Source organism: Drosophila melanogaster, chromosome 3R (genome assembly GCF_000001215.4).
Source record: "Drosophila melanogaster chromosome 3R".
NCBI classification, from domain to species: Eukaryota; Metazoa; Arthropoda; class Insecta; order Diptera; family Drosophilidae; genus Drosophila; species Drosophila melanogaster.
The window spans coordinates 24,290,088-24,314,610 of NT_033777.3; the positions used below are offsets into that span (position 1 = coordinate 24,290,088).

General features: G+C 43.4%; 3 protein-coding genes across 10 annotated transcripts; 2 read left to right on the plus strand and 1 right to left on the minus strand.

The window, feature by feature from the left end:
- The first annotated feature begins 84 nt into the window (after positions 1-84).
- Uck (Uridine-cytidine kinase) lies at positions 85-3,284 on the plus strand. Of its 5 annotated transcripts, NM_001260352.2 has the most exons (8): positions 85-540; positions 655-800; positions 858-955; positions 1,017-1,065; positions 1,425-2,454; positions 2,513-2,643; positions 2,751-2,882; positions 3,042-3,284. In NM_001260352.2, exons 1-5 carry the CDS (start codon positions 164-166, stop codon positions 1,535-1,537), a joined length of 783 nt encoding a protein of 260 aa, NP_001247281.1. In that variant the 5' UTR covers positions 85-163; the 3' UTR covers positions 1,538-2,454; positions 2,513-2,643; positions 2,751-2,882; positions 3,042-3,284. The 5 variants fall into 5 exon arrangements, with proteins under 5 accessions (NP_001247281.1, NP_001247282.1, NP_001138105.1 ...); NM_001260353.2 differs by lacking the exon at positions 3,042-3,284 and having other exon boundaries at positions 2,510-2,643; positions 2,751-3,024; NM_001144633.3 differs by lacking the exons at positions 1,425-2,454; positions 2,513-2,643.
- On the minus strand, positions 3,279-4,312 carry CG5715 (uncharacterized protein). The gene is made up of 2 exons (NM_142985.4): positions 3,891-4,312; positions 3,279-3,834 (listed from the first exon to the last, which is right to left on the minus strand). Exons 1-2 carry the CDS (start codon positions 4,281-4,283, stop codon positions 3,340-3,342), a joined length of 888 nt encoding a protein of 295 aa, NP_651242.1. The 5' UTR covers positions 4,284-4,312; the 3' UTR covers positions 3,279-3,339.
- A 678-nt stretch (positions 4,313-4,990) lies between these two features.
- Positions 4,991-24,454, plus strand: crb (crumbs). Of its 4 annotated transcripts, NM_001275980.1 has the most exons (15): positions 4,991-5,777; positions 15,114-15,458; positions 15,804-16,796; positions 16,926-17,054; positions 18,109-18,641; positions 18,721-18,762; positions 18,938-19,482; positions 19,543-19,648; positions 19,714-19,908; positions 19,974-20,745; positions 20,811-20,993; positions 21,061-22,821; positions 22,890-23,014; positions 23,076-23,489; positions 23,562-24,345. In NM_001275980.1, exons 1-15 carry the CDS (start codon positions 5,540-5,542, stop codon positions 23,790-23,792), a joined length of 6,612 nt encoding a protein of 2,203 aa, NP_001262909.1. In that variant the 5' UTR covers positions 4,991-5,539; the 3' UTR covers positions 23,793-24,345. The 4 variants fall into 4 exon arrangements, with proteins under 4 accessions (NP_001262909.1, NP_001247284.1, NP_001036751.1 ...); NM_001260355.2 differs by lacking the exons at positions 16,926-17,054; positions 18,721-18,762 and adding an exon at positions 17,267-17,587 and having other exon boundaries at positions 23,562-24,454; NM_001043286.2 differs by lacking the exon at positions 18,721-18,762.
- The last annotated feature ends 69 nt before the right edge of the window (positions 24,455-24,523 follow it).

The following is a 24,523-nucleotide window of genomic DNA, read 5'->3' on the forward strand; positions in this document are numbered from 1 at the left end:
CAATTTTTGCCTGTGTGGCAACGCTTTACTTCCGGAGTAACCGTGGCTCTTAGCGGGTACGACAATCGAAATATCGATAGCAATGGTAATGGTAATCCCATCTCGAAAGTAATCAGCTGTTGCGTGAAGTAGAAGCATTTGATTTTACTAGTGTAAGAGAAAAATGCAAGATTTGAGGAACGCCGACACGCTGCGACTGCCAAATGGCGACGGAGCAGCAGCCAACGACGAGGTCAAGTCGCCGTTTCTAATCGGCGTCGCCGGCGGAACGGCCAGCGGCAAGTCCACCGTGTGCAAAAAGATCATGGAGCAACTTGGGCAGGCGGAAATGGATCACACGCAGCGCCAGGTGGTGTCCATCAGTCAGGACAGCTTCTACCGCGAACTGACGCCCGCCGAGAAGGCCAAGGCCCAGAAGGGCCTCTTCAACTTCGATCATCCGGATGCCTTCAACGAGGAGCTCATGTACAGCACGCTTCAGAACATCTTAAAGGGCCACAAAGTGGAGATACCCAGCTATGACTACCGCACCAACTCTCTGTGAGTTTCGAGATATGTAGATTCCTTTGTTGTACTCATGAGCTCTACTCATGCTGAATCCATTTACTGGAGTATAATCTCATAAGCTCTAATAATAACTTGTTTTTCCCGCAGCGACTTTGAAAACGTTCTGGTTATCTACCCAGCCGACGTGGTCTTGTTCGAGGGCATCTTGGTATTTTACTTCCCCAAGATACGAGAACTGTTCCACATGAAGCTGTTCGTGGACACAGACTCCGATACCAGGTTGGCCAGGAGAGGTAAGTTGTGGCTTGTGGCATGATTTGAAATAACCTATGTAATAAACCCTTTGTTAGTGCCACGTGATATCAATGAGCGTGGTCGGGACTTGGATGCGGTGCTCACCCAGTATATGACCTTCGTAAAGCCGGCTTTCGAGGAGTTCTGCTCGCCCGTAAGTTGAGACCGTGCCACATGTGCCATATAATGGAACTAATAGACCCTGCCCATTTCAGACGAAAAAGTTTGCTGACGTTATTATACCACGAGGCGCCGACAACACAGGTGAGGCAGCTGCACCCACACTCCAATCCACTTTAACTTATTTTCTATGCGCCCCCACAATACACACTCTTACACATTAAGCGTTTGTAGTGTTTCGTTGAGTTGGTTGCCTATAACCATAGTTTTAGCAATGGTTCTTTTGTTTCTGGTTCTATTAACTCGTCTGGGGACAACAAACCCTTATCACACAGATTGCTTGATGTTTACAAATATTTATATAAGTACTATATGCCTATCAACATTTCTACCCCCAACTTGTTTTTCCGTCATCTCTGTTAATTGTATCTCTTGCGTTACTATTTTTTTTTTTTTGTTGTTGTTTTCGTTTTGTTCCTGTTGTTTTATTGTATTTCTTGCAGTTGCCATTGATCTTATTGTACACCATATCGGGGAGATTCTCGCCACTACCAACAGCGCACAGCACAGCAACACAGTCAGGGTAGCGGCGTCTAGCATGAAGCGAGATCACTAAACGCAAAAATAAACAACTAGCTTCTGAGGCGGCCAATTCCTCGTCCTAGCGCCGCGTCTTGAGCTTGTACTAATTGCCAAAAAAAAAAAACTAAAGTCCAAACGCTTAGGAATGATATAGAAACCCGTGGCGGCGCAGCACACTAAGGCAAATGTCCATTAACGAGCGCGGGCATCGCTTCTCATTTGGTCTTCTCATCGTAACCGATTAACGTAGTCCTAAGATTGAAAAGTATCTTTAGTATCTACTCTTGCATATGTTCAACAATACATGGTAGTGTGTATGTAAGCTCGTTTCTGTTCATCAAGATAACCCAACCTGCGATGGCAATTCCAGTCTAACTTTTAAGTTAAAGCGTTAAAACTTAACCCCGGTGCCCCAATTGGCTTCTCGCGAGGACTTAAGCACTCTATCCACCAAACCACACATGTTACACTTCTAACTATTGTATCTATGTTTAATGGTGCCCGATACTTTGAAAACTACTCCTATCCATCTCTGGTTTGTGAATGTTATTATAAGCAATAGCTTTATTACGTTTTATAAGCAACATTTTCTTGAATATTTCGTATAAACTCCTGACTAGAATACGTTAATTACTTTGCTATTAAATCCCTTTGCTAACTTAAACATATTGGAGTTATATTTATCTCATTCCTTAAACTCACAACTTTTGGTCACATACATTTTAGATGTTTCTATGAATTCTTCTTAAGCAATATTTATATCCTTATAAAAAGTAAGGGCTAATATAAATTAGATATCATTAGTACCGGGCATCTTTGAAGTCGGAACCTGCGACTATAGTGTTATCAAAACGCGCCCCTTTTAAACACCTTTATGCAGTCTCAAATATATACAAATGCAAGGCAGTGATTAGCCTATCAAGGCGTGAAGATAAATCGGTGTTTCATTTAGTAAGTACACAACCAGTTTATTGTAAAGCACACTAACTTCAGTCACAAAACACAGTAGCTTAACAATAACCAGAACATGCCGCCCAGCTTAGATGCGTTTAGGTAATAGATCCCACTAACTAGAGCTAGAATAAGTCCTGGGCTTAGACTAGACCGCTTGGATCGGCGGAGCTCGGGAGGAGCAGCGAGGTAAGTGCATTGTTCCACATTGAGTTGCAATGCTTACGATGGTGCAGCATTACGATTTGATATTTCCAAACTGAGTGCGAACTAATTGTCCGCTCTTTTCCTTTCAGTGGCCATCGATTTGATCGTTCAGCATATCCGGGACTTCTTAAACAATCGATCTCGGCACGGATCAACCGGAAACATGGCTCTCTACATGAATCTGGATTTGAATGCGACGGGTGCCGGTTTCGCGGGCCCAGGTAAGGCCACCATCCAAAAGGCGCGTCCCCACTAACCATCCGCTGACTGGAGTGAATGATCCGGATTACTAACCAATCAACCAACCAATGCATGCAATCGGACACTTGCTGTGCTGTATATATAGTATCTTCTGTTATGCTTTGTGTTTCCCTGTGAAGATGGAAGTAACCTCGGCACGTACAACGCCATCCGAAGATTCTCGACGATCTGCAAGGAGCTCAACATGCAGGGCAACTATTTCTTTGAGACAAATAAGAACCTGCCGTACCACTAGGATGGGATGGCGTGAGAGTTCCCGGAGCAGTACAAGACACGACGCACATAGGCGATTGTTAATTATCTAACCAAATATTGTACCCATAGACATATTTTTTCAGTAAACACAATTGATTGTTGATGATAAATATTTATGTTTGTCAAAATACTGTTACCGAATGCTTCGACTGCAGTTGTCATCTACACCTTGCACTTGTACATTGCGTTGATCTTGCGCACATCTCCGGCTGAGAAGCCCTTGCGTTGACCCATCTGGCTGGCATCGGATGTGGCACGCAGTGCCTTCAACGTGGGCTGGCCATTCCGAGTGAAACTGGTGGGGGAGTAGTGCATCACACTGCCATAGTCGTATTCCACGCCGAAGCCGTACTGTGTCCTGGAACTGGACTTCTCGAAGTTGACCATCATCTCGGGCTTGATGTTGTCCTTCATCACGCGCACATAGGAGTCACGTTCGTGACGATTCTGCTCATGGAAGAAGCCCAGGGCGTGCATCAGCTCGTGAATGGGAGTGCCGTATGTACGCAAGCAGTTGGGCGACTGCAGATTCACTTCCTGGCGACCACCTAAGCGCCCAATGCTACTCCAGCAGCCAGACTTTCCGCTACCAATGGAGATGTAATCCTTTTCGGTGGTCCTGGGCTTGAAGCGCACGCATGTTTTGGTGTGGTATTCCTAAGATACAAAATCTTATTTGTAAATTGTAATAGGGACTATTACTGAAACCTCACCTTAAAAGCGTGGTTAATATTCCCCAATTCCTGGCTGGTAAAAGGACCTTTGATCTCGTAGGGCACAACGCCGCCCGGCCAGCGGGAACTCAGCGCCAAAATGCCATTACGAGTGCCATTGAATCGGGCGTCCCTGTAGCTCAGTGGAATCAGGATGTCACCTTCGTGGTAGGTTCCCAGCTCCTCGGGATTCAGCGGGGATTCCACACCGAGTGCCTCAACCAAAGCTCCAGTCGTCTCCACGTCCGGATTACCGAACAGAGTATCTCCAAGATCTGTCAAGTCAATCATTTCCTGGGAGTCCATATCCTCCAGGGGCATGGAATCTCCCAGAGAAATGCCCAGTATAATCAGTAGCAAAAGCGAACCAGTATTATTTTGCGATTTGCCCATTTTGCTAATTCCCCAACTGCTGTGATTTCTAACCAGGCTTACCCACATTATATAGTCCCACCTAGACCTCCAAAAATTGACGACATGTTGTCGGTGCTGCCTGTTTATGCTGAGTTCTCTTTGAAACGATAAGTCGGCGCTTTGTGGCCGTTTACATTTACATTAAGTACGTAGTTGCTATCCGCCGGCTTCTTGATTTATGGGGAATTTACTTTTATGCATTCCGACTTGAAAATATGTGCAGTGCGGAATTTTCGCAAGTTAAGATTTGCGGTATTATAAAAGGTTTATTCTATTTGGATTATGATGATGTAGGTCACAACTTACAAAACCCATAACTGCCGTTGGTAATTTAAGTGAAGTTTACGTTTTCATGTTCCCGCCATAAATTAAACTTTACTATGCTCGTGTATTTTGGAATGTCACCTAGACATACACACGATATTAATTGATATATTGAATAGTTATATCAGTAAAGTTTTATGAAAATGTAATTAACGGTTTAATTCTTGTGCGAAATCAATTCAAGAACAAAATATTTTTTTTGTACATATTGTACCACTGTGCAACTTGAATATCAGTGTGGCCATGCATGTTGACTCTATATCAAAATCCAGCCAAACCTAGCCAAGCGGACTGGTCACACTGCACCATATATAAGCCCACGAAACGGATATCGCCGATTCAAACGGTCGAACATTTTTCTTGCTGCTCGTACGTACGTTTTATTGGTTGCTCGCGCTCGTAACGTTTTTTTCGCCCCGTTTTGGCCAATGTGTGTGCGCGCGCGTGTGTGTGTGCTGCTTGCAGTTCAAAAGGGCAGCGACAACAACAAGAACAGCGCACCTCTCTTTTAAGCCAAGTCTTCGGCGCTCGTATGTGTGTGTGTGTGTTGGTGTGATTCAGAATCGTGGCCTGGGAAGAAATGGCAAATTAGTTGGCTCAAAGTGGAATCTCTGTGCTCAATATTCAAATTCAGGCTAGAAAGTGTCGCGTGCGAAAGTTTGCAAATAATACAACTAGCAGAAAAAGAGGAATATAACTTAAAAAAAATAAAAATAACCTGTTCTAAGCCAAGTGCCGATTGCGCGCGTGTGTGTGTGTGCGTATGAGTGTTTGCGTGGAGCAGAGAGAAGGGAGAATGCAATTACCAACAACAACAAGCTCAATGAGTATCGTTTGAATAGCAATAATATCTAGCCAAAAGCAACCCTTTCCAATACGAAAACTCGACTTGAGCCAACAAATCAGCGATCATGGCTAAAATCGCCAATGCGTCACTGTCGCAACAACAAAAACAGCGGCAAGCAGAAACAGCAACGACCACAACAACAACAGTGGCGGCATCAGTAGAAACAGCAACAACAACAGCAAGAAGTCGAGACCGCACGAAAAGCGCAGCTCAAATTACGTCGCATTTGCTCAAGCGCGCCATTTCAGTTTATTCGTCGCCTCAATGGATACCGCTCTTCATACTTATTTACTTAGCAACAGGTGAGAGAGAACCCTGAGAGGGAGCTAGCGAGTGAGTGAGAGGGAGGGCGATAGGCAGTCGAGGACATTCAGGAGGAGAGAGCGAAGATGGGGACATGAGAGAGCAACACGGTGTTTACGCGGTTCTTAAGCTACAGTGATCACTCCACAGCACTGAACTTGCCCGTTATAAATTATTAAAATGTATATTAGATGCCCATTTTAAATGGAATTTGTAATGTTGTTATTGTGTTTAAGCCTTTGGCTGCTCATATGATTAATGAGTTAATGAGATTGAGTTACGGAAGTCACACTGTAAATAATTTATATGATGAGCCACATGCATTCTTTAGCTTAAACATTTGCTGATGTTTCAAAAGCTCGTAATCGAAAAAAAAGAGCAACAGGTCATGTGTGTGTGTGGTGGGGCATTCGTGTGTTTTGGGGATGTTGACCAAGTCATGTTGGGTAAAAGGAATTTGGATTTTCAATGATTTCGGGCCTACGAAAAACTCGTTCAACGGGTTTTCCTTCAAGAAGTGACTCATGGAGCTGGCTTACCTGAAGTTTGATTGTGTTAATTATACACTCATTTCTAATTTTTGATGATTGTGTGCTCGGTCTTATCTTGCAAACAAAAGGAATGCTTAGAAATGTATTAGCTTCGATTGCGTATAAATTTATATTTAGTAGAGTACAACTTTAGTCGCTGAGAGAGATAATTAATCAAATTATAGCTTCAAAGGCGGTTAATGTTAGCAATCTTGGCCAAGAAGAATTAATTACTGAAACCAGAAGAGATATTTTAACGTGACCCGCATTTTTTACACACTGTAGCTTACAAATGGATATCATATTTTTAGGTAAATAACAGGGAATCGTAACAAATTATTGTTTCTGCATTTGTTGATACTGGTGCGATTTTTTGGTAATAAAACCTCATTTGTCTGCATTTTCAAAGCGCTTTTAGCGATATCACAACAGTGAAATCTGTGAAACTTATCGCATAACGATCATAATAATTGATTCACAACTCTTGCTGACTCATTATGTGTAATTTTCTGTTACATGTTGTCCGCGGCTCAATTGTTTGGCTGGCTTAGCATTGTCTGCCCCCTTTTTCCAACGGATTGTGCAAAAACGACCTCAAAAATTGGGTCTATTTATTTACAATTCGAGTACCAACCCTCCAAACGGCCAGCCATCCGGCTGTTGTTACGCGCAATCTTATCTTTTGGCCGGAAAGTGAAGTACAACAGTTGCAAAAGCGCGGCCAACTCAACGTCAGCAATACCGCAATTCCGTTGATAGGTTGATAAGAAGAACACTCAGGAGAAGGGAGCACAGATAGAGAAAGAGTTTTCCAACTCGAAGTAGGGAAAGCCCTGGAGTGCAGCGAAAACATAGTAAACCAGTTTATCAGCTCTTGAAGCTAATAGTAAACAAATTTTCAGCTTAATAATTAAAAAAAATCCAAACGAGTGAAAAGCCCTAATAAAGAGCTATAATTCATTCATTTCCATGAACACATTTTCTTTTAATTGTAAAGAACCAACCTCTCTATAGGCCCTGTATTTTCGTATACCTTTTATCGTAGAATTTATCAAATGACTTTGGTTTATGATTGACAAGGAAAACCGACGAATAAAAAGAAGAGAAAATGAATGTCTGGGCTGGGAAATCCCTGAAAGGCATCACAGCAACTGGTTTATGGCAGCTTCCATCGTAAAATCCAGACACCGACAGCGAAGATCATCAGCGTCATCTTCACTTCGAGAGTGGTTTCTGTACGGCTTTCGTTTGAATTTCCGCCCTAAACAGATATAATCCATCATTTTCAGGGGAAAAATCGCGGCACAGGTATACTAGGCACGCTGGAAAAGTGGAGGGAAAACACAAATGAACCGAAACTACCTGCATTGCGTTAACGATAACAACACGTGACCCCGCGAGTTTATGGAAATTCTCTGGCACGTACATAAATGAAAATCGAGAATGGAATGGAAATTGTACGCTGGACACACCCGCGTTCTCCGCTCTCCGGTGTCCGGTGTTTCAACCTGGTCAAGTGTTAAAGTGCAATCGGCCGTGACGCGGGTCGTGGGCCATGTTCCGTGGGCCTACGCAGCCGGCCGCGACCATTGCCTGACGTTGGCCATTAGTGCAAGTCGTTAGCCAGGTCTATAAAAATAGCCAGAGTATAACTGAAAAAGAACTGATTTGCCCCAGTCCTTTAAAGGTTAGGGCGTACTTTACTACCCAGTACTTAGTGGGGAGTGGGGAATTGTGGCGGAAGTGGAATTGAATGCAATACTGAGAATGCAGGGCGCACATTTCAGGACCAATTTTGGTTATAGCCGAAATAATTGGGATGTGGACTCTTGGTATGATTTTGGACTAAGCATAGAAAGTTGTAATTAGGTAACTTTAAGTCGAGACAACTGCTTAGTTCTGTCTAGTTTCTCCTTGCAATGTTCCACGTTTTCTGCGACTGCATCGATTAGCCAGCCACCTTGGGAAATTACCGATGCACAAAAACCACAAATGTGAGAAACAATATGACATAGTGGGGAAAATATTATACTAAACTGAAAAGACAGTGGCAGCTTTCGCTTTTACACGATATTAATTCCAAAAATTTATTCGATGCAAACAAATGTTTAAAAGTTGTGGGCGTTGTTCAATGCTGTCCGTTGGATTGTCTTTATCGCGGTGATCACGTAGTGCCGTTTTATCTGTCGCTATTTGCATACGCAGCGTACTGCCAGCAACAACAAATTCCATTGTTAGCATTGAGTCACACCAACAACGATACCGTGGGCCACAACGCACCAAAATCGAACACAAATTGTTTGGTAATTGAGGTGGGAAATTGGGGAACATACTCTAAGGTTCTGAAGGCAATTAACGGGCTCAGCATGCGTGGTTTTATTATTTATTTCAGACCATATTAATAGCATGTTGTAGTGCTAAACACACAAACTAAAGCTTATATATGAGGTAGCAGCCATTTAATAAATAATAAAATATTTATGGAATTATTACTTCTATAAGTTCATTCTACTCACATCATATGCCCTGTGGAAAGTGTAAAGTCACTTCCTGATATGATTTTGTACATTTTTTCCATAATTACTCACAGCCCTTAATTTATTTTGAAAACCTTACCGCGGTGCAACGCCCACGTACTGCGTTTATACTTCAAAAGTCTGTGTTTGCCCAGGTTGTGGGTTCCGAAGGTTCTAGAGGTTCATTCCGGTGGATCTGGTGGTTCTAGTGATTCTGGTGGATGAAATGGTGTTGCTCTTTGGGGACGCACCGGAAAAGATTCTCAGGTGTGTTTTCGGTTTTGTTTTATTCAACAGTTCATTGCTTTGTGCCAGTTTGTGAACGAGTCTGGCCGCCCCTTTTTCCAGGCCCACAGAATGTACAAGGGCCGCCTTGTTGGCAACACACAGAAAGCGGTCGAGCAACAACACACCACTGGCTGCCACAAAACTGGTTCCCAGGCGCGCCTGCGCAGAGGTGGCTCCAAAACAAAACAAAAAAAAAAGCACACACAAAATTTTGAACGGCGCCAAAAGAGCGGGGGAGAGAAAAAGCGACTCTAATTTCGAGTGTGCCCCATTCTAAGCATTTATTTTCGGGGCTCTTTTCGCTTGAAAGTCATCTTGGTGTTCCCAGAACCAAGATATTAATGAATAAACGATAACTGTTTAAACGTAAAGATTTATTCACACGGTTAAATATAGACAAGTTCAACGAGAAATGGCACAAAAAGAAAAATGAATTAACTAAATTGAAATAAGCTTATTCGTGAACTCATTTCAACTTCAATTGTTACTTTAAACTTTTCACACTTATGCTGGCTAATATGAAAACTTGATATGAGTTGCTTTGATATCATTGCCATTATTTACTACCCTCTATTTTGATTTCGTGCACAATTTCATGAGAGTAACCTGAGCGAATCCACTGGATTGGTGACGCACTCAAACTTTTTAGTGGGTGCGTATTTTTTGGGTTATTCTCCTTATAATCTGCAGCTTTCATGAGAAACGTTCATTTATGAAAACTAATTAGCTTCTGGCCGCTTCAATGTATTGTTACCATATTGTGTGGCCGAAGCGGTTTTATTTAAATATTTAAAAATATTTCCTCACCACATTTCTTGGAAGCCAAAGCGGAAATTAGTGTGGGAACGCATTCGTATCTCAGTTTCGTTCGGAATCTTTCTTCTCGCCAACGAGGTGTTGGAACAAATAATAAATAGCTTAGAGCAATGTGTTCTTCGGGTTTAAAGTGCAGTCAGACATGAAAATCTGTAAGTTATAGAATAGAGCGATGGACATGGGAACTAACTGATCTTGAGAAGAAAGGCGTTGACTTCAGGTAACGCAACAAAGAAATCATTTTCAACAGGGATTATTCTATGTACCCTAGAAAAATTGTTGGCCGAAGCTAATCGTTTATAAAAGCGGTTAGAAGGAGAGTTCTTATCTTTGTTATCGTTCTATAATATATAACTATGTGATTTCGAAGTTCCTTAGATAACTTAAGAATTTCTAAGAGACTGTTGAATTGTCGAAATCAAAACCCAAATTAGATTCATAAATATTTATAGCGGAACTATCCATATTTGGCAAGCTTTATTAAAAAGCCAATTTCCTTTTTAAATTAATTAATTAAATTCAACAACAACTCTATTTAAAACACATTTTCATTATTTTTTCGCTTATCTTTGTTTAAGATCTTCCTTGTGATCATTTACCCATATATATTTATATATATATATAAATATCTCTAGCTCTCATGATCATTGAACATCGAGTGCAATTAAGCCCTTTCGATAATCGTATTATCAACAAGCTATAATTAAATTTTAATCGCGACACGTTTTCACTTTTCCATTAATAGAAAAATAACGAACAGACACCGAAAACGAAAACTCAACAATTAAAGTGCAATTAAAAAATTTCGAATTTAATTAGACAAAAGAAAAACAGTGTTATTGTTGTTGCAGCAGCCAACAAATTAAATACAAAAACGGAAAAAAGTAAATTCGGTCAAATTTAATTTATGCAACTTCTGAACATCCGATAAGCGAAATGAAAACAACAAAACAATCGAGTGCAAAATGAAATTTTTCGTGGGCGTTCATTTACTCAAAAGCTGCGGAAAAAGTAAAAAGTATTTAGAGCAAAAATTGAAAACCAAAAACACCAGTTAACGTGTTTTTTGTGTGGGTTGCCAAGTGAGGCAACAGCAACATAGTAGTCATGTACCCATACACCATTTAAACCGAGCCAAAAGAATTGAAGTATGACCAAATGCAGAGAGCTGCCCGCATCAACAAAAAAACGAATAGTTGCAGGAAAAAATATAAGATTCATAGCATTTCCATACTTTTGAAGACTTTCTCTAGCGAGGCATAGGTAACTTTGATTATTGATTGGGAAATTGTTACCCCTATAGCCTGACATTCTAAATAACAGTGGTTCTATTATCTCAATTTATCATTTCACTAAAGGGGATTTTCTATTTAGGGGAGAGTTTAAAAAAATCCTCGGCAACCGCTCAATTTAGCCCAGTTAGCAACGTGCAACCTGTTTTGTTGTGGCCAAACATCGGACCTGCAACTTGGGATAAGGGTTGCACGTTCGTAAAAAAAAGGGAAGGTATGTGGAATAACAACTATTCTAAAGAGCTCTTCAAGCTTTAGAATCGTGAAAAATTCGTTAAAAAAGAAGCCAAATGCAGTAGCTTCTGGTGACATTGGTAACCGAAGTCAATATGCATTTGGATGTATGCACAGCTGTCACTAAGATAATAATAAAGGTGGTTGATGGCATGTTGAAAAATCGTACAAAACAGGTATTAATTTTGATGATATTGTGCATTTATAACTTTGTACATTTTTACAAAAGTGACATCCATTTATTGCGTTTTTTACATGTTTAATAACTGCAGAATGTTTCAGCTCATTTTATTATCGCTGCTATTATTGTGACCGCAGTTGTGTGTAGGCACTCCACGTTGGTATTGCACTCGGTGCGGCATTGTTTTTCGCATATGCTGACGCTGATTAGTCATACCAACAGAATGCAGTGTAAAATCCGAAATGCAAAATGCACTGGCAGAGCCAGAGGTAAAACCAAAGCAAAGCGAGCTGAGCCAATTTGCATACATCTACTTATGTTGTGTTGGCTGTTGCAATGGGCTGAATGTTTTTGTTAACTGGGTCTACTGGAGAGAGCCTCTCATTTTGACCAACTTGATGAGGTGTGAGTGGGGGCGGGACAGGAATTGGCAGTACTCATTTCCTTCATGGAAAAGTTTTGCGCGTTTTTCGCAAACTGTTTTCAGCATAAATCATTCGTTTCTTACGGGTGGTAAATGGTATGGGAAACCTGAAATGGGGGAACTTAAAATGAGTGATTATCTCGACGATGGATTGAAGATACAGAGCGTTTTCTCTTTTAAATTGAAAGATTTACTTAAGTATAGGGGCTCAGCATTTTTGGGGAAACTACTGAAAGAAATGATTATTTTATTCTCATTTAGTGGGCAAAACAATTTGCAAAAGCATGATGGTCAGCCTATTAATTATAAATTTCAATGATCGACTATAGTGAGTTACTATTTAGTGCTGCTCATCATTTAAGTAACAATTGGATGCCTGATCTCCACGGAATTATATAGTTTATACTACATTGAAGATACAGATACTTTCACAAAGATACTTTCATTCATTCGAAGATTCATTTAAAAAGATTATGCAAGAAGAGTACAATGGGAACTTTCATAATACTTTAATCTGCGAAAATAGCTGACCATCTCAAAGCTGTCACAATAAAGATTATTTAAAATTCGTAGGTTCTGGTTATTGGACACGCCTCTTCCTAAGAACCGGCACAAAACAATCTTTGTCCCCAAAAAACTCCAAGCGAGACATCATTAAAAGCTTCAAAAGCATTTACAGCAGAATGCCCAGAATGTTTTTGACAAAAAGACGAAATAAACTATTAAACTGTTTCTTTTATGGCACCGCTAAAAAGAATTCTTCCGCTCTCCGGAGCAGAATTAATCCAGAGTTTTGCAGTTCCAGCTCGAATCCAAAGTCGAGTCATTCATGACACAACTGAAAATAATAAACAAAAACTCGAAAAACGGCAAAATGCTATAAAAAATGGAAATAGAATTCTTGCCGCTGGTTATGATTATGAAATTTCCGTTCCGTTTATTTGCGGCCAATCTAAACACTCAATGGATAGATTATATAAAAGCACAAACCAACGGAATTCCGGTTCTACGAGTAGGTGCATGTGGTTTTAGTATGAAAAACTAATAATAATAATTGTCTTTTGTATTAAAATACCAGTTTTTTTTGGTAATTACCTTTAGGTAATTTCAGTCTTACAATAATTTAATTCCACACACATTGAGTGTTTCATTTCTCTCGGTGTACATGTGTGATTTTTATAGCATTTTTGCCGTTTAACTTTTGAATACTTTTCTGCATAGTTTCGTACGTGAGTATAATATAATTATGAGCTACTTTGCTGGCGACTTATTTACTTGTTCACTGACTACACCTTGGCTGCCCGCCTCCCGGCCACGCCCCCTTCTCACCTGGCACACATAATCACAGAAATGACAACAACAACAGCGTGCTTGCTGTCAATGCAAATAGCGAAGCAAATCGCCTTTAAATAGGTTCGAAATAAAATGTTTGAGAAGACCGCACAAAAAGAGCCAGCAAAATCGATGGCCTCATAAAGTATTGTATTTTGTTGCCCGCTGTGTTTTAACACGGTTCGGGTTCTGTCGAGGTCTCCCAAGTCTTCCAAGTCCCCTGAGCACCTTCTAAGCTCGTGGCTACCATGGGTCAGGGCAGCCCAAAGGGCACAGCGGACCACAGACGGGTTCATCGGAGCCAGGAGGTGCTAAAATGATCTCGTCTTTGTGGGGGAAGTGCAAAAATACTCAAGTACACATGTGCCAACAATGTTGAGGTGAAAATAAAGTTAGATAAATGTTTTTTTTTTAGTCATAAATCTCAACTTGGACAGTGTCATTGAAACAGCAATGGTCTTTTAAGTTTTTGAATGACACCAAGTTGTTAAAAATCATAAATGGCAAATGGTAACCATCAATATGTAAAAAGTATTAAAAAGTTCAGAAAAGCTTATAATTTATGCAAAATAAATCAACAGTTGCCCAATTCATCTCAGTGAAAGCAATTATTCATAATAAGCTATTTGAGCACTGAATTATAACAAGCTTCCTGGTTTTTAATAACTAACTTATTGTAAAGAAATTCGTTTGTATAAAAAATCGTATTTATAAAAAACGAAAGGTCTCTCTGATTTTTGTTTCGATTTCCTTTCGCTAATAACTTTTTCCTGAGCCGCTTTCTTTCCGTTTCAAGATTTTGCTTAAGTTTTTGTTTTTATGTTTGATCTGCAGACTATTGATGAAAACCAGCTTATGAACATGCAAGTCTACTTAAGTTATACATACATTTGGTACATATTCACAGTTTCCCTCTTTGCAGATCTTAACGCCTCGTGCACTCGAGCCTAAGAAAGCTAGTTAGTTTCGCCATTTGGCCATTTTTTCGTATTTGTTTAGAAAATGTGAATGAGAAAAACGACTTGGAGTCAGTTATGGAGTCTTCTGGTCTGCGGCTGCGTCTGTTTTTCTACTTTAGCTGAAATTGATTCTGCGCTTTGGTGATCAGCGCAAACGAAAGTTGTGAAGAGAGTGGGGGGATTTTAACTGATTACCATTTAAGTGGCATGTGCCGGGCCATGGCAACTCGTCTAATTTGGTCAATGCTAGTCGAAAGAAAAAAACACTTTCTTAGCCAGAGAGCAATGGACAGAGACGCAGCGAAAATGCTGAACTGAACAGCACTGGGAAAATGTAAGCCAAAGTAAACCAATTGTCCATTTGCCGTGTGCCAAATATGCGAAATGAGGAAGTCTACGGTTACAAATGCGTTGGCCAAATGCGAATGAAATGCGATTAGTTAAATGGGAGCCCGACTTGACTTGACTTGACTTGGCCCGAACCAAACCGACCTGGCCTTGTCATGCTTTTATTTCATTCATTTCACCCATCAGTCCGATGCATTCAGCGAAAAATTTACTCTGAATTACTGCAGTTTTCCGGTTTTAAATTAACTTAATTTTGATTTCATGGGAAATTGTAACTAGAGATTAGGGTGGTTGAAATCAGCTGCACATACACTTCTTAGATATTTCTGTTTATATTTCAAACTAAATATTGCACGTTCCTTCCAGTGCATCGGCTAATCCCACTAACCCTGGCAATCTTGATCTTCTCTTGCAGATGTCGCCTCAGTGGCGGTGCCGACGAAGGAGGCGTACTTTAATGGCTCCACTTACCTCCGCCTCACCACGCCGATGCCCATTTGGGATCACTCGGCGATTAGTTTCCGCTCGTGCCGCGGCGGCGAGATCCTCGCCCAGCAGTACAACAAGAACTCCATTGTAATCTCAGTGCTCAATGACTTTCTGCAAATCTCACTGGCTGGACCCGCCGTCCATGGGCCCAACAACCGGCTGGATGTCAAGCTGCCCTACCAACTGCTGGACAACCGCTGGCATACGCTGCAGTTCAAGTACGAGTACGGAAATCTCTACCTGCATGTGGATCGCGCGGCAAGCATATTTGGTAAGTAACCATGCCGTTCTGGCTGCCCCAAATTGGATTTCAGGCTCTATCGCCCACTCATTCGGGTCAGTCGTGGACAATCGTGCCATGCAGCAAAGCACATGGAAGTGAATCACATCACGAGGGTTAAGTAATGCATGTTAAGTAATTGTGCTGGCTAACTGAATAGAGGTAGAAAATGGGTAGAGATGAACTCATTCGAAAAATCAATTAAACGATTGTATAGAATACGTGCGAGAAATGATTAAATAGAGGAAACCAACCAAGAAAATAATAATTACTAGAAATGAATATTAACGAAAACAATTTGCTAATCTTAATAATGAATTTATCTTTCTTCTCCAGCCAACTCCACGTACAACAGTCAGTTCCTGACTAACCAGGACATTGGCTACAAGGACGCCATCTTGATACTGGGAAACTCCTTCTCCGGTTGCCTTCTGGATGGACCAGGTCTGCAATTTGTGAACAACTCGACGGTGCAGAATGTGGTCTTTGGTCACTGTCCCTTGACCCCGGGTCCCTGCAGCGATCACGATCTTTTCACTCGACTGCCAGACAACTTTTGTCTGAATGATCCCTGTATGGGCCATGGAACCTGCTCGTCCAGTCCAGAGGGATACGAATGTCGGTGCACGGCACGTTACTCGGGAAAAAATTGCCAGAAGGACAATGGCTCGCCGTGTGCCAAAAATCCATGTGAGAACGGTGGTTCCTGCCTGGAGAATTCCCGAGGGGATTACCAGTGCTTCTGTGATCCCAACCACAGTGGTCAGCACTGCGAGACGGAGGTGAACATCCACCCACTCTGCCAGACGAACCCCTGCCTGAACAATGGAGCATGTGTGGTGATTGGCGGCAGTGGAGCACTCACCTGCGAGTGTCCCAAAGGATACGCTGGTGCCAGGTGCGAGGTGGACACGGATGAGTGCGCCTCACAGCCGTGTCAGAACAACGGAAGCTGCATAGACCGTATCAATGGATTCAGCTGCGATTGCAGCGGCACCGGTTACACGGGTGCGTTCTGCCAGACGAATGTGGATGAGTGCGACAAGAATCCGTGCCTGAACGGCGGCAGATGCTTCGATACCTACGGATGGTACACCTGCCAGTGTCTGGATGGTTGGGGCGGCGAGATTTGTGATCGACCCATGACATGCCAGACGCAGCAGTGTTTGAACGGTGGCACCTGCCTGGACAAGCCCATCGGCTTCCAGTGCCTCTGTCCGCCGGAGTACACTGGTGAACTGTGCCAAATCGCACCCAGTTGCGCACAGCAGTGCCCCATCGATTCGGAGTGCGTAGGCGGCAAATGCGTTTGTAAGCCAGGCTCATCGGGTGAGTTCAACGTTCCATTCTTTTCGGTTATGGGGATCATTTGTTGGGTACTGCATGACTATTCATTCGCTTACTTTGGGTTTTACGGTCTTAATTTCTCCACCTAACCAATTGGGATATATATATAAGCTTCCGACATGGAGCCGCTGACTCCGCTCGAGCTGGACATTCTCGACGCCACGCTGTGCCCCAGCGAAAAGAAGAAGCGCTACATATCGCCCGAGTGGCTCAAACGCAAGCGTTGTGAGCTAAAACTAAGTAGGTCGAATGGATGCGGTAGTAGCTTGCTAAAAAGGGATTTCTGTATAGTTTCATTATCCATCTGACATTCATAGACATTAGCTCATTTGACAACACCTCTCCATTACCCCCACTAAATGTATATATCTGCCTGTTTTATTCGCTATAAGCTAATGCCCCTATCTTGTATTGTATAAAACCATGTTGCGTTTGATGGGTAATAATCGTAGGCCCCATTGGTCACTGCCTGCCAACAACAACCACACCGACACCAGAACAAGAGCCAACAACAACGCCAAGAACCACACCAAACCCTAACCCAGCTATTCCCAACACCCTAACAACAACAACCAAGATACCACCAATAACAACCAGCCGAACACTGGTGGGAACGACCACGGGTAGCAGGAGACCACCACAACAGCCACTACAATCTCCGACCCAACGCTCGGCCTCCCTGAATGCATGTCCCCAAGAAAACTGCTTGAACGGTGGCACCTGCCTGGGCTATAGTGGCAATTATTCCTGTATTTGTGCTAGTGGATACACAGGTTTGGCATACATTTGTCCGGGGTTGTCCTAAAAGAGTGCATGTCACTGATGATCCACTTAAGGGAGTTTAATTTGCATGCGGTTAATGGCCCTTGTGGTTCTTGGGTTTAAAATTATATTGATTTCGACTTGAGTCCTGTCTGAATCCACTCTGCCACAGTACTTAAAAAGTTATTTACTAAGAATTGCATAGGAAATTATTAAATGTGATAACATGGAAATTAACGATGGTCTGCCCTATTTTGCATATGAATAATATCAAGTGAAGTCAAAAGACTTGCCAATATCATTAACATTGTGGATTCATTCAAGATTCAAGTCTAAACCAATTCTAAACTTTTAGTGCAACCCCAGATAAGCTAACTTTAAATACGTAGAAAAGTAGATCTTGTTAAACAATTAATATTTGGTAAAGCACTTGAAGAAATCAGAAATGTACCTTTAAATATTTATTTATTTAGTTACTTAAATAGTAAAAAAAAAGGCTCCATTGCATACTAATATCTAGAATTATTCCCAGGTTACAACTGTCAAACGAGCACGGGCGATGGAGCTTCTGCTTTGGCCCTGACACCCATCAACTGCAATGCCACCAATGGAAAGTGTCTCAATGGAGGAACTTGCTCCATGAACGGAACCCACTGCTATTGCGCCGTCGGCTATTCGGGAGATCGTTGCGAGAAGGCCGAGAACTGTTCGCCACTGAACTGCCAGGAACCGATGGTATGTGTCCAGAATCAGTGCCTCTGCCCGGAGAACAAGGTGTGCAACCAGTGCGCCACACAACCGTGCCAGAATGGCGGTGAATGTGTGGACCTACCGAATGGAGACTACGAGTGCAAGTGCACCCGTGGATGGACTGGACGCACCTGTGGCAACGACGTGGACGAGTGCACCCTGCATCCGAAGATCTGCGGCAATGGTATCTGCAAGAACGAGAAGGGATCGTACAAATGCTACTGTACGCCTGGATTTACCGGAGTCCACTGCGATTCCGATGTGGACGAATGCCTTAGCTTTCCCTGCCTCAACGGAGCCACGTGCCACAACAAGGTAGGTAGATGGCAGTCGGACTTGGATCCGAGTCTGCCGCTGGTGACTTAGGATTAGTTTGTTACTAAAGTGTAATTAGTTGTTTTTCTTTAAATTCGGAAAGCATCGGATTTTGAGACAAGTGAGTGGGAGCTTAGATATATATTAAATCTTTTCGATTAGATGTAATTGAAAGTAAGCTTGTCCCTATAAAAATTCCAATTAGATCGCTTTGTCTTTTTGATAGTGCTTGAGCGAAACCAATATTTTTTCTATTATTGATGATGACAATATTTAATCAACTTATATTGACATAGATAAATGCCTACGAGTGCGTTTGCCAACCAGGATATGAGGGAGAGAACTGCGAAGTAGATATCGATGAGTGCGGCAGTAATCCCTGCTCGAACGGATCCACCTGCATCGACAGGATCAACAACTTCACCTGCAACTGCATTCCGGGAATGACGGGCCGCATATGTGACATCGACATTGACGACTGTGTGGGAGATCCCTGCTTGAATGGTGGTCAGTGCATCGACCAATTGGGTGGCTTCCGTTGTGACTGCAGTGGCACCGGTTATGAGGGCGAGAATTGTGAGCTGAACATAGACGAATGCCTCTCGAATCCGTGCACGAATGGTGCCAAGTGCCTGGACAGGGTTAAGGACTACTTCTGCGATTGCCACAACGGCTACAAGGGAAAGAACTGTGAGCAGGACATCAACGAGTGCGAGAGTAATCCCTGCCAGTACAATGGCAACTGCCTAGAGCGTTCGAACATAACGCTTTACCAAATGAGTAGGATCACGGATCTGCCCAAGGTGTTTAGCCAGCCCTTTAGCTTTGAGAATGCCAGCGGGTAAGTCATTTGAAGCGGGATCCCATTTTAAATTCGTGGCTTAACCTTCTTAATCCACAGCTACGAGTGCGTCTGTGTGCCCGGCATCATTGGAAAGAACTGCGAGATCAACATTAATGAGTGCGACAGTAATCCATGCAGCAAGCACGGAAATTGCAATGACGGGGTAAATTATTAAATATATGATAGTTAAAGAATTACAATTAATATTGAACTTGTGTTTATTCGCAGATTGGAACCTATACCTGCGAATGCGAACCTGGCTTCGAGGGCACCCACTGTGAGATCAACATAGATGAATGTGATCGCTATAATCCCTGCCAGAGGGGCACTTGCTATGACCAGATAGACGACTACGACTGCGACTGCGATGCGAACTATGGAGGCAAAAACTGTTCCGTTCTTCTCAAAGGCTGTGACCAGAATGTAAGTCTTTAAAACAAAAAAATATACAATAGATCTTTACACTAATTTGAATCCCTTTGTTACAGCCTTGTTTAAATGGCGGTGCCTGCTTGCCGTATTTGATCAACGAGGTAACTCATCTGTACAACTGCACCTGCGAGAACGGCTTCCAGGGCGATAAATGCGAGAAGACCACCACTCTGTCCATGGTGGCCACTAGCCTGATTTCGGTTACCACGGAACGCGAGGAAGGCTACGACATTAATCTTCAATTTAGGACCACACTGCCCAACGGAGTTTTGGCTTTCGGAACCACCGGCGAAAAGAATGAACCAGTTAGCTATATTTTGGAGCTGATTAATGGACGACTGAATCTACATTCCTCGCTCCTAAATAAGTGGGAGGGCGTGTTTATTGGATCGAAGCTGAACGATAGCAACTGGCACAAGGTGTTTGTGGCCATAAACACTTCGCATCTAGTCCTTTCGGCCAACGACGAGCAGGCTATTTTTCCGGTTGGCTCCTATGAAACGGCCAATAATAGCCAGCCTTCATTCCCGCGCACATACCTCGGAGGCACCATTCCCAATCTGAAGTCCTATCTGCGCCACCTCACCCACCAACCATCAGCTTTTGTGGGCTGCATGCAAGATATAATGGTCAATGGTAAATGGATCTTTCCCGATGAGCAGGATGCGAATATCAGTTATACCAAACTGGAAAATGTCCAGAGCGGTTGTCCGCGCACCGAACAATGTAAACCGAATCCTTGCCATTCGAACGGTGAATGCACGGACCTTTGGCACACCTTCGCTTGTCACTGTCCCAGACCATTCTTTGGGCACACATGTCAGCACAGTAAGTAGTCTTAAATGGAGGTAATGCATCCTTGTTTTGAAACATCATGATTTTCCTCTTATTAGATATGACTGCTGCCACTTTTGGCCACGAGAACACAACCCATTCGGCCGTGATTGTGGAGACCACAGATGTGGCTAGGCGAGCTATTAGATCCATCCTAGACATTTCCATGTTTATTCGTACACGCGAGCCAACTGGTCAAGTCTTTTACTTGGGCACTGATCCACGCAAAGCCCCCACTAAAAGTGAGTTAAATCTTTATCATATACATTTATTAGAAACTTTTTTACATTTTTTTTATAACTTCAATAGATATTGGCGACTCATATGTGGCCGCCAAATTACACGGCGGCGAGCTGCTGGTAAAGATGCAGTTCAGCGGTACTCCGGAGGCCTACACCGTTGGTGGCCAGAAATTGGACAACGGCTATAACCACCTGATCGAGGTGGTGCGCAATCAAACGCTCGTGCAGGTCAAGCTCAATGGCACCGAGTACTTCCGCAAGACGCTGTCCACGACGGGTCTGCTGGACGCACAGGTGCTTTACTTGGGCGGACCTGCACCCACACGCGAGTCACTTCTGGGCGCGACCACAGAACCAGGAATAATTCCAGTTCCGGGAGCAGGAATACCCATTGAAGACACAACAGTGCCCAAGGAGGCGGACGACAGCAGGGACTACTTTAAGGGCATAATCCAGGACGTGAAGGTTAGCAATGGCTCGCTCAACCTGATTGTGGAGATGTATTCCCTAAACGTGACAGATGTCCAAGTGAATGCCAAACCTCTGGGCGCTGTAACCATCGATCGTGCCTCCGTGTTACCTGGTGAGGTGTCCGATGATCTGTGCCGAAAGAATCCCTGCCTCCATAATGCCGAGTGCAGGAACACATGGAATGACTACACTTGCAAATGCCCAAATGGTTACAAGGGAAAGAACTGCCAGGAGATCGAATTTTGCCAACACGTTACATGTCCGGGACAGAGCTTGTGCCAAAATCTGGACGATGGCTATGAGTGTGTTACGAACACCACATTTACTGGGCAGGAACGCAGTCCTCTCGCCTTCTTCTACTTCCAGGAGCAGCAATCTGACGATATTGTCAGTGAAGCGTCTCCCAAGCAAACTCTTAAACCGGTAATTGATATTGCCTTCCGCACTCGTGCTGGAGGTACTCTCCTGTACATAGACAATGTGGACGGATTCTTTGAAATTGGAGTAAACGGAGGACGAGTGACCATCACCTGGAAGCTAAGTGCACTGCATTTTGGCGAGTCTGCACGCTTTGAGAAGGAGAACACTGACGGAGAATGGAGTCGCATTTACCTCAGGGCACACAACAGCAAACTGGAGGGTGGATGGAAGGGATGGGAATCGATGGTGGATCCGACGCCAGCTTTTTCCACGGACATCGACCAAGCGGCCTTTCAGTCCCTGATCGCTACAAGTACCCAGGTTTACTTGGGTGGCATGCCAGAGTCGCGACAAGCACGAGGATCCACTTTGTCTGCCCAGCAGGGCTCTCAGTTCAAGGGCTGTGTGGGAGAGGCAAGGGTGGGCGATCTTTTACTGCCCTACTTCTCCATGGCGGAACTGTATTCGCGCACCAATGTTTCAGTACAGCAAAAGGCTCAATTCCGTCTAAATGCCACACGACCTGAGGAGGGCTGCATCCTGTGCTTCCAGTCAGACTGCAAAAATGACGGCTTCTGTCAATCTCCTTCAGATGAGTACGCCTGCACCTGTCAGCCTGGATTCGAGGGCGATGATTGCGGCACGGACATCGACGAGTGTCTTAACACGGAATGCTTGAACAACGGCACCTGCATCAACCAGGTTGCAGCTTTCTTCTGCCAGTGTCAGCCAGGATTCGAGGGTCAGCACTGTGAGCAAAACATCGACGAGTGTGCGGATCAGCCGTGCCACAACGGTGGCAACTGCACGGATCTTATCGCATCGTACGTGTGCGACTGCCCTGAGGACTATATGGGCCCGCAGTGCGACGTGCTGAAGCAAATGACCTGCGAGAACGAGCCATGTCGGAATGGATCAACCTGCCAGAATGGATTCAGTAAGTGAAGCCCCATCATTATGATACAATTATTTCTTTCAACGATTATTATTCTTCTCGCCTTGCAGATGCTTCTACTGGCAATAACTTTACATGTACATGCGTGCCCGGCTTCGAGGGTCCACTGTGTGACATACCCTTCTGTGAAATAACGCCTTGCGATAACGGTGGCCTCTGCCTGACCACTGGAGCGGTAAGTGGCCTACAAATGGAATACTCAACTGATCAATTATTCATCGAAACATTCTCTTTAGGTACCGATGTGCAAATGTAGTCTGGGATACACTGGTCGCCTGTGCGAGCAGGACATTAACGAGTGCGAATCGAATCCATGCCAGAACGGTGGTCAGTGTAAGGACCTCGTCGGCAGGTACGAGTGCGATTGCCAGGGCACCGGGTTCGAGGGCATTCGCTGTGAAAATGACATCGACGAGTGCAACATGGAGGGAGATTACTGCGGCGGATTGGGCCGGTGTTTCAACAAGCCCGGATCCTTCCAGTGCATCTGCCAGAAACCCTATTGCGGAGCCTACTGCAACTTTACGGATCCCTGCAACGCTACGGACCTCTGCTCAAACGGCGGTCGCTGCGTAGAGTCCTGCGGCGCCAAACCGGACTACTACTGCGAGTGTCCGGAAGGTTTCGCGGGAAAGAATTGCACAGCACCGGTAAGTTTTCAAATGATACACTACAAATTCAGTGAAAGAAAAACAATATATTGATTTCTTCGCTTTTTTCAGATTACGGCCAAGGAGGACGGGCCTTCGACCACAGACATTGCCATCATTGTAATACCCGTAGTGGTGGTGCTGCTGCTGATCGCGGGAGCCCTCCTGGGCACCTTCCTGGTGATGGCCAGGAACAAGCGAGCAACCAGGGGCACCTATAGCCCGAGCGCGCAAGAGTACTGCAACCCACGGCTGGAAATGGACAACGTACTGAAGCCACCGCCGGAAGAGCGACTAATTTAGTTTTGAGTTTTGAGCATGAACGACGATTAGCAAAGCAAACAAAAGATATTTTTAAATCCGCCCATATACACCTAGCTGTAGGAGTAACTCAATGTTTTGTACTAAGTTGGCCCCTAGTTATGGTTTACATCTTAAGGTGCTCAAAGCAATAGCAGCAGCAGCAGCAGCCAGGCTTCCACCTCGACTCGTCCCTTATCCCCTGCCTACGCTTTAGTTAGTTAATAATGCCGTTGTCTATTTATTCTAGTAGTTTAGATGACATACGTACCGCCCTATAGTCGTTATGTAGTTATGTTCCGATAGTTTAGATTCAGTATTCGATTTCTCGTATATGTAATCCTAAAGCTGCGAACAAAGTTGAGCTCCGACGTCGATTTCCCCTTTGCATTCCACAAGGAAGCCCATCAAATGTATTGTATGAGTATTTTTGTAAATAAGATTGTTTGCCGACTCTTAAACTAAATTAGCTGAGCTAAAATCGAAATTAAAAACAGAAAATCCTATATGCCTATATATACGCGAGTATATATATCAGTAAATGTGGCCTTATAACAAAAAAAAATATAGTAACGAAAAGCAATGACAACTAGAACAGAAAAAGTATTGGTTAAGTAAATCAAATAAAAAACATATTTTGCTCTAGAGTATCTAAGCGTAAACTTAAGAGACTGTACTATATAATAAATATAAAATATTTCGACTTTTTCCAATCAATTGCCTATTCAATTATC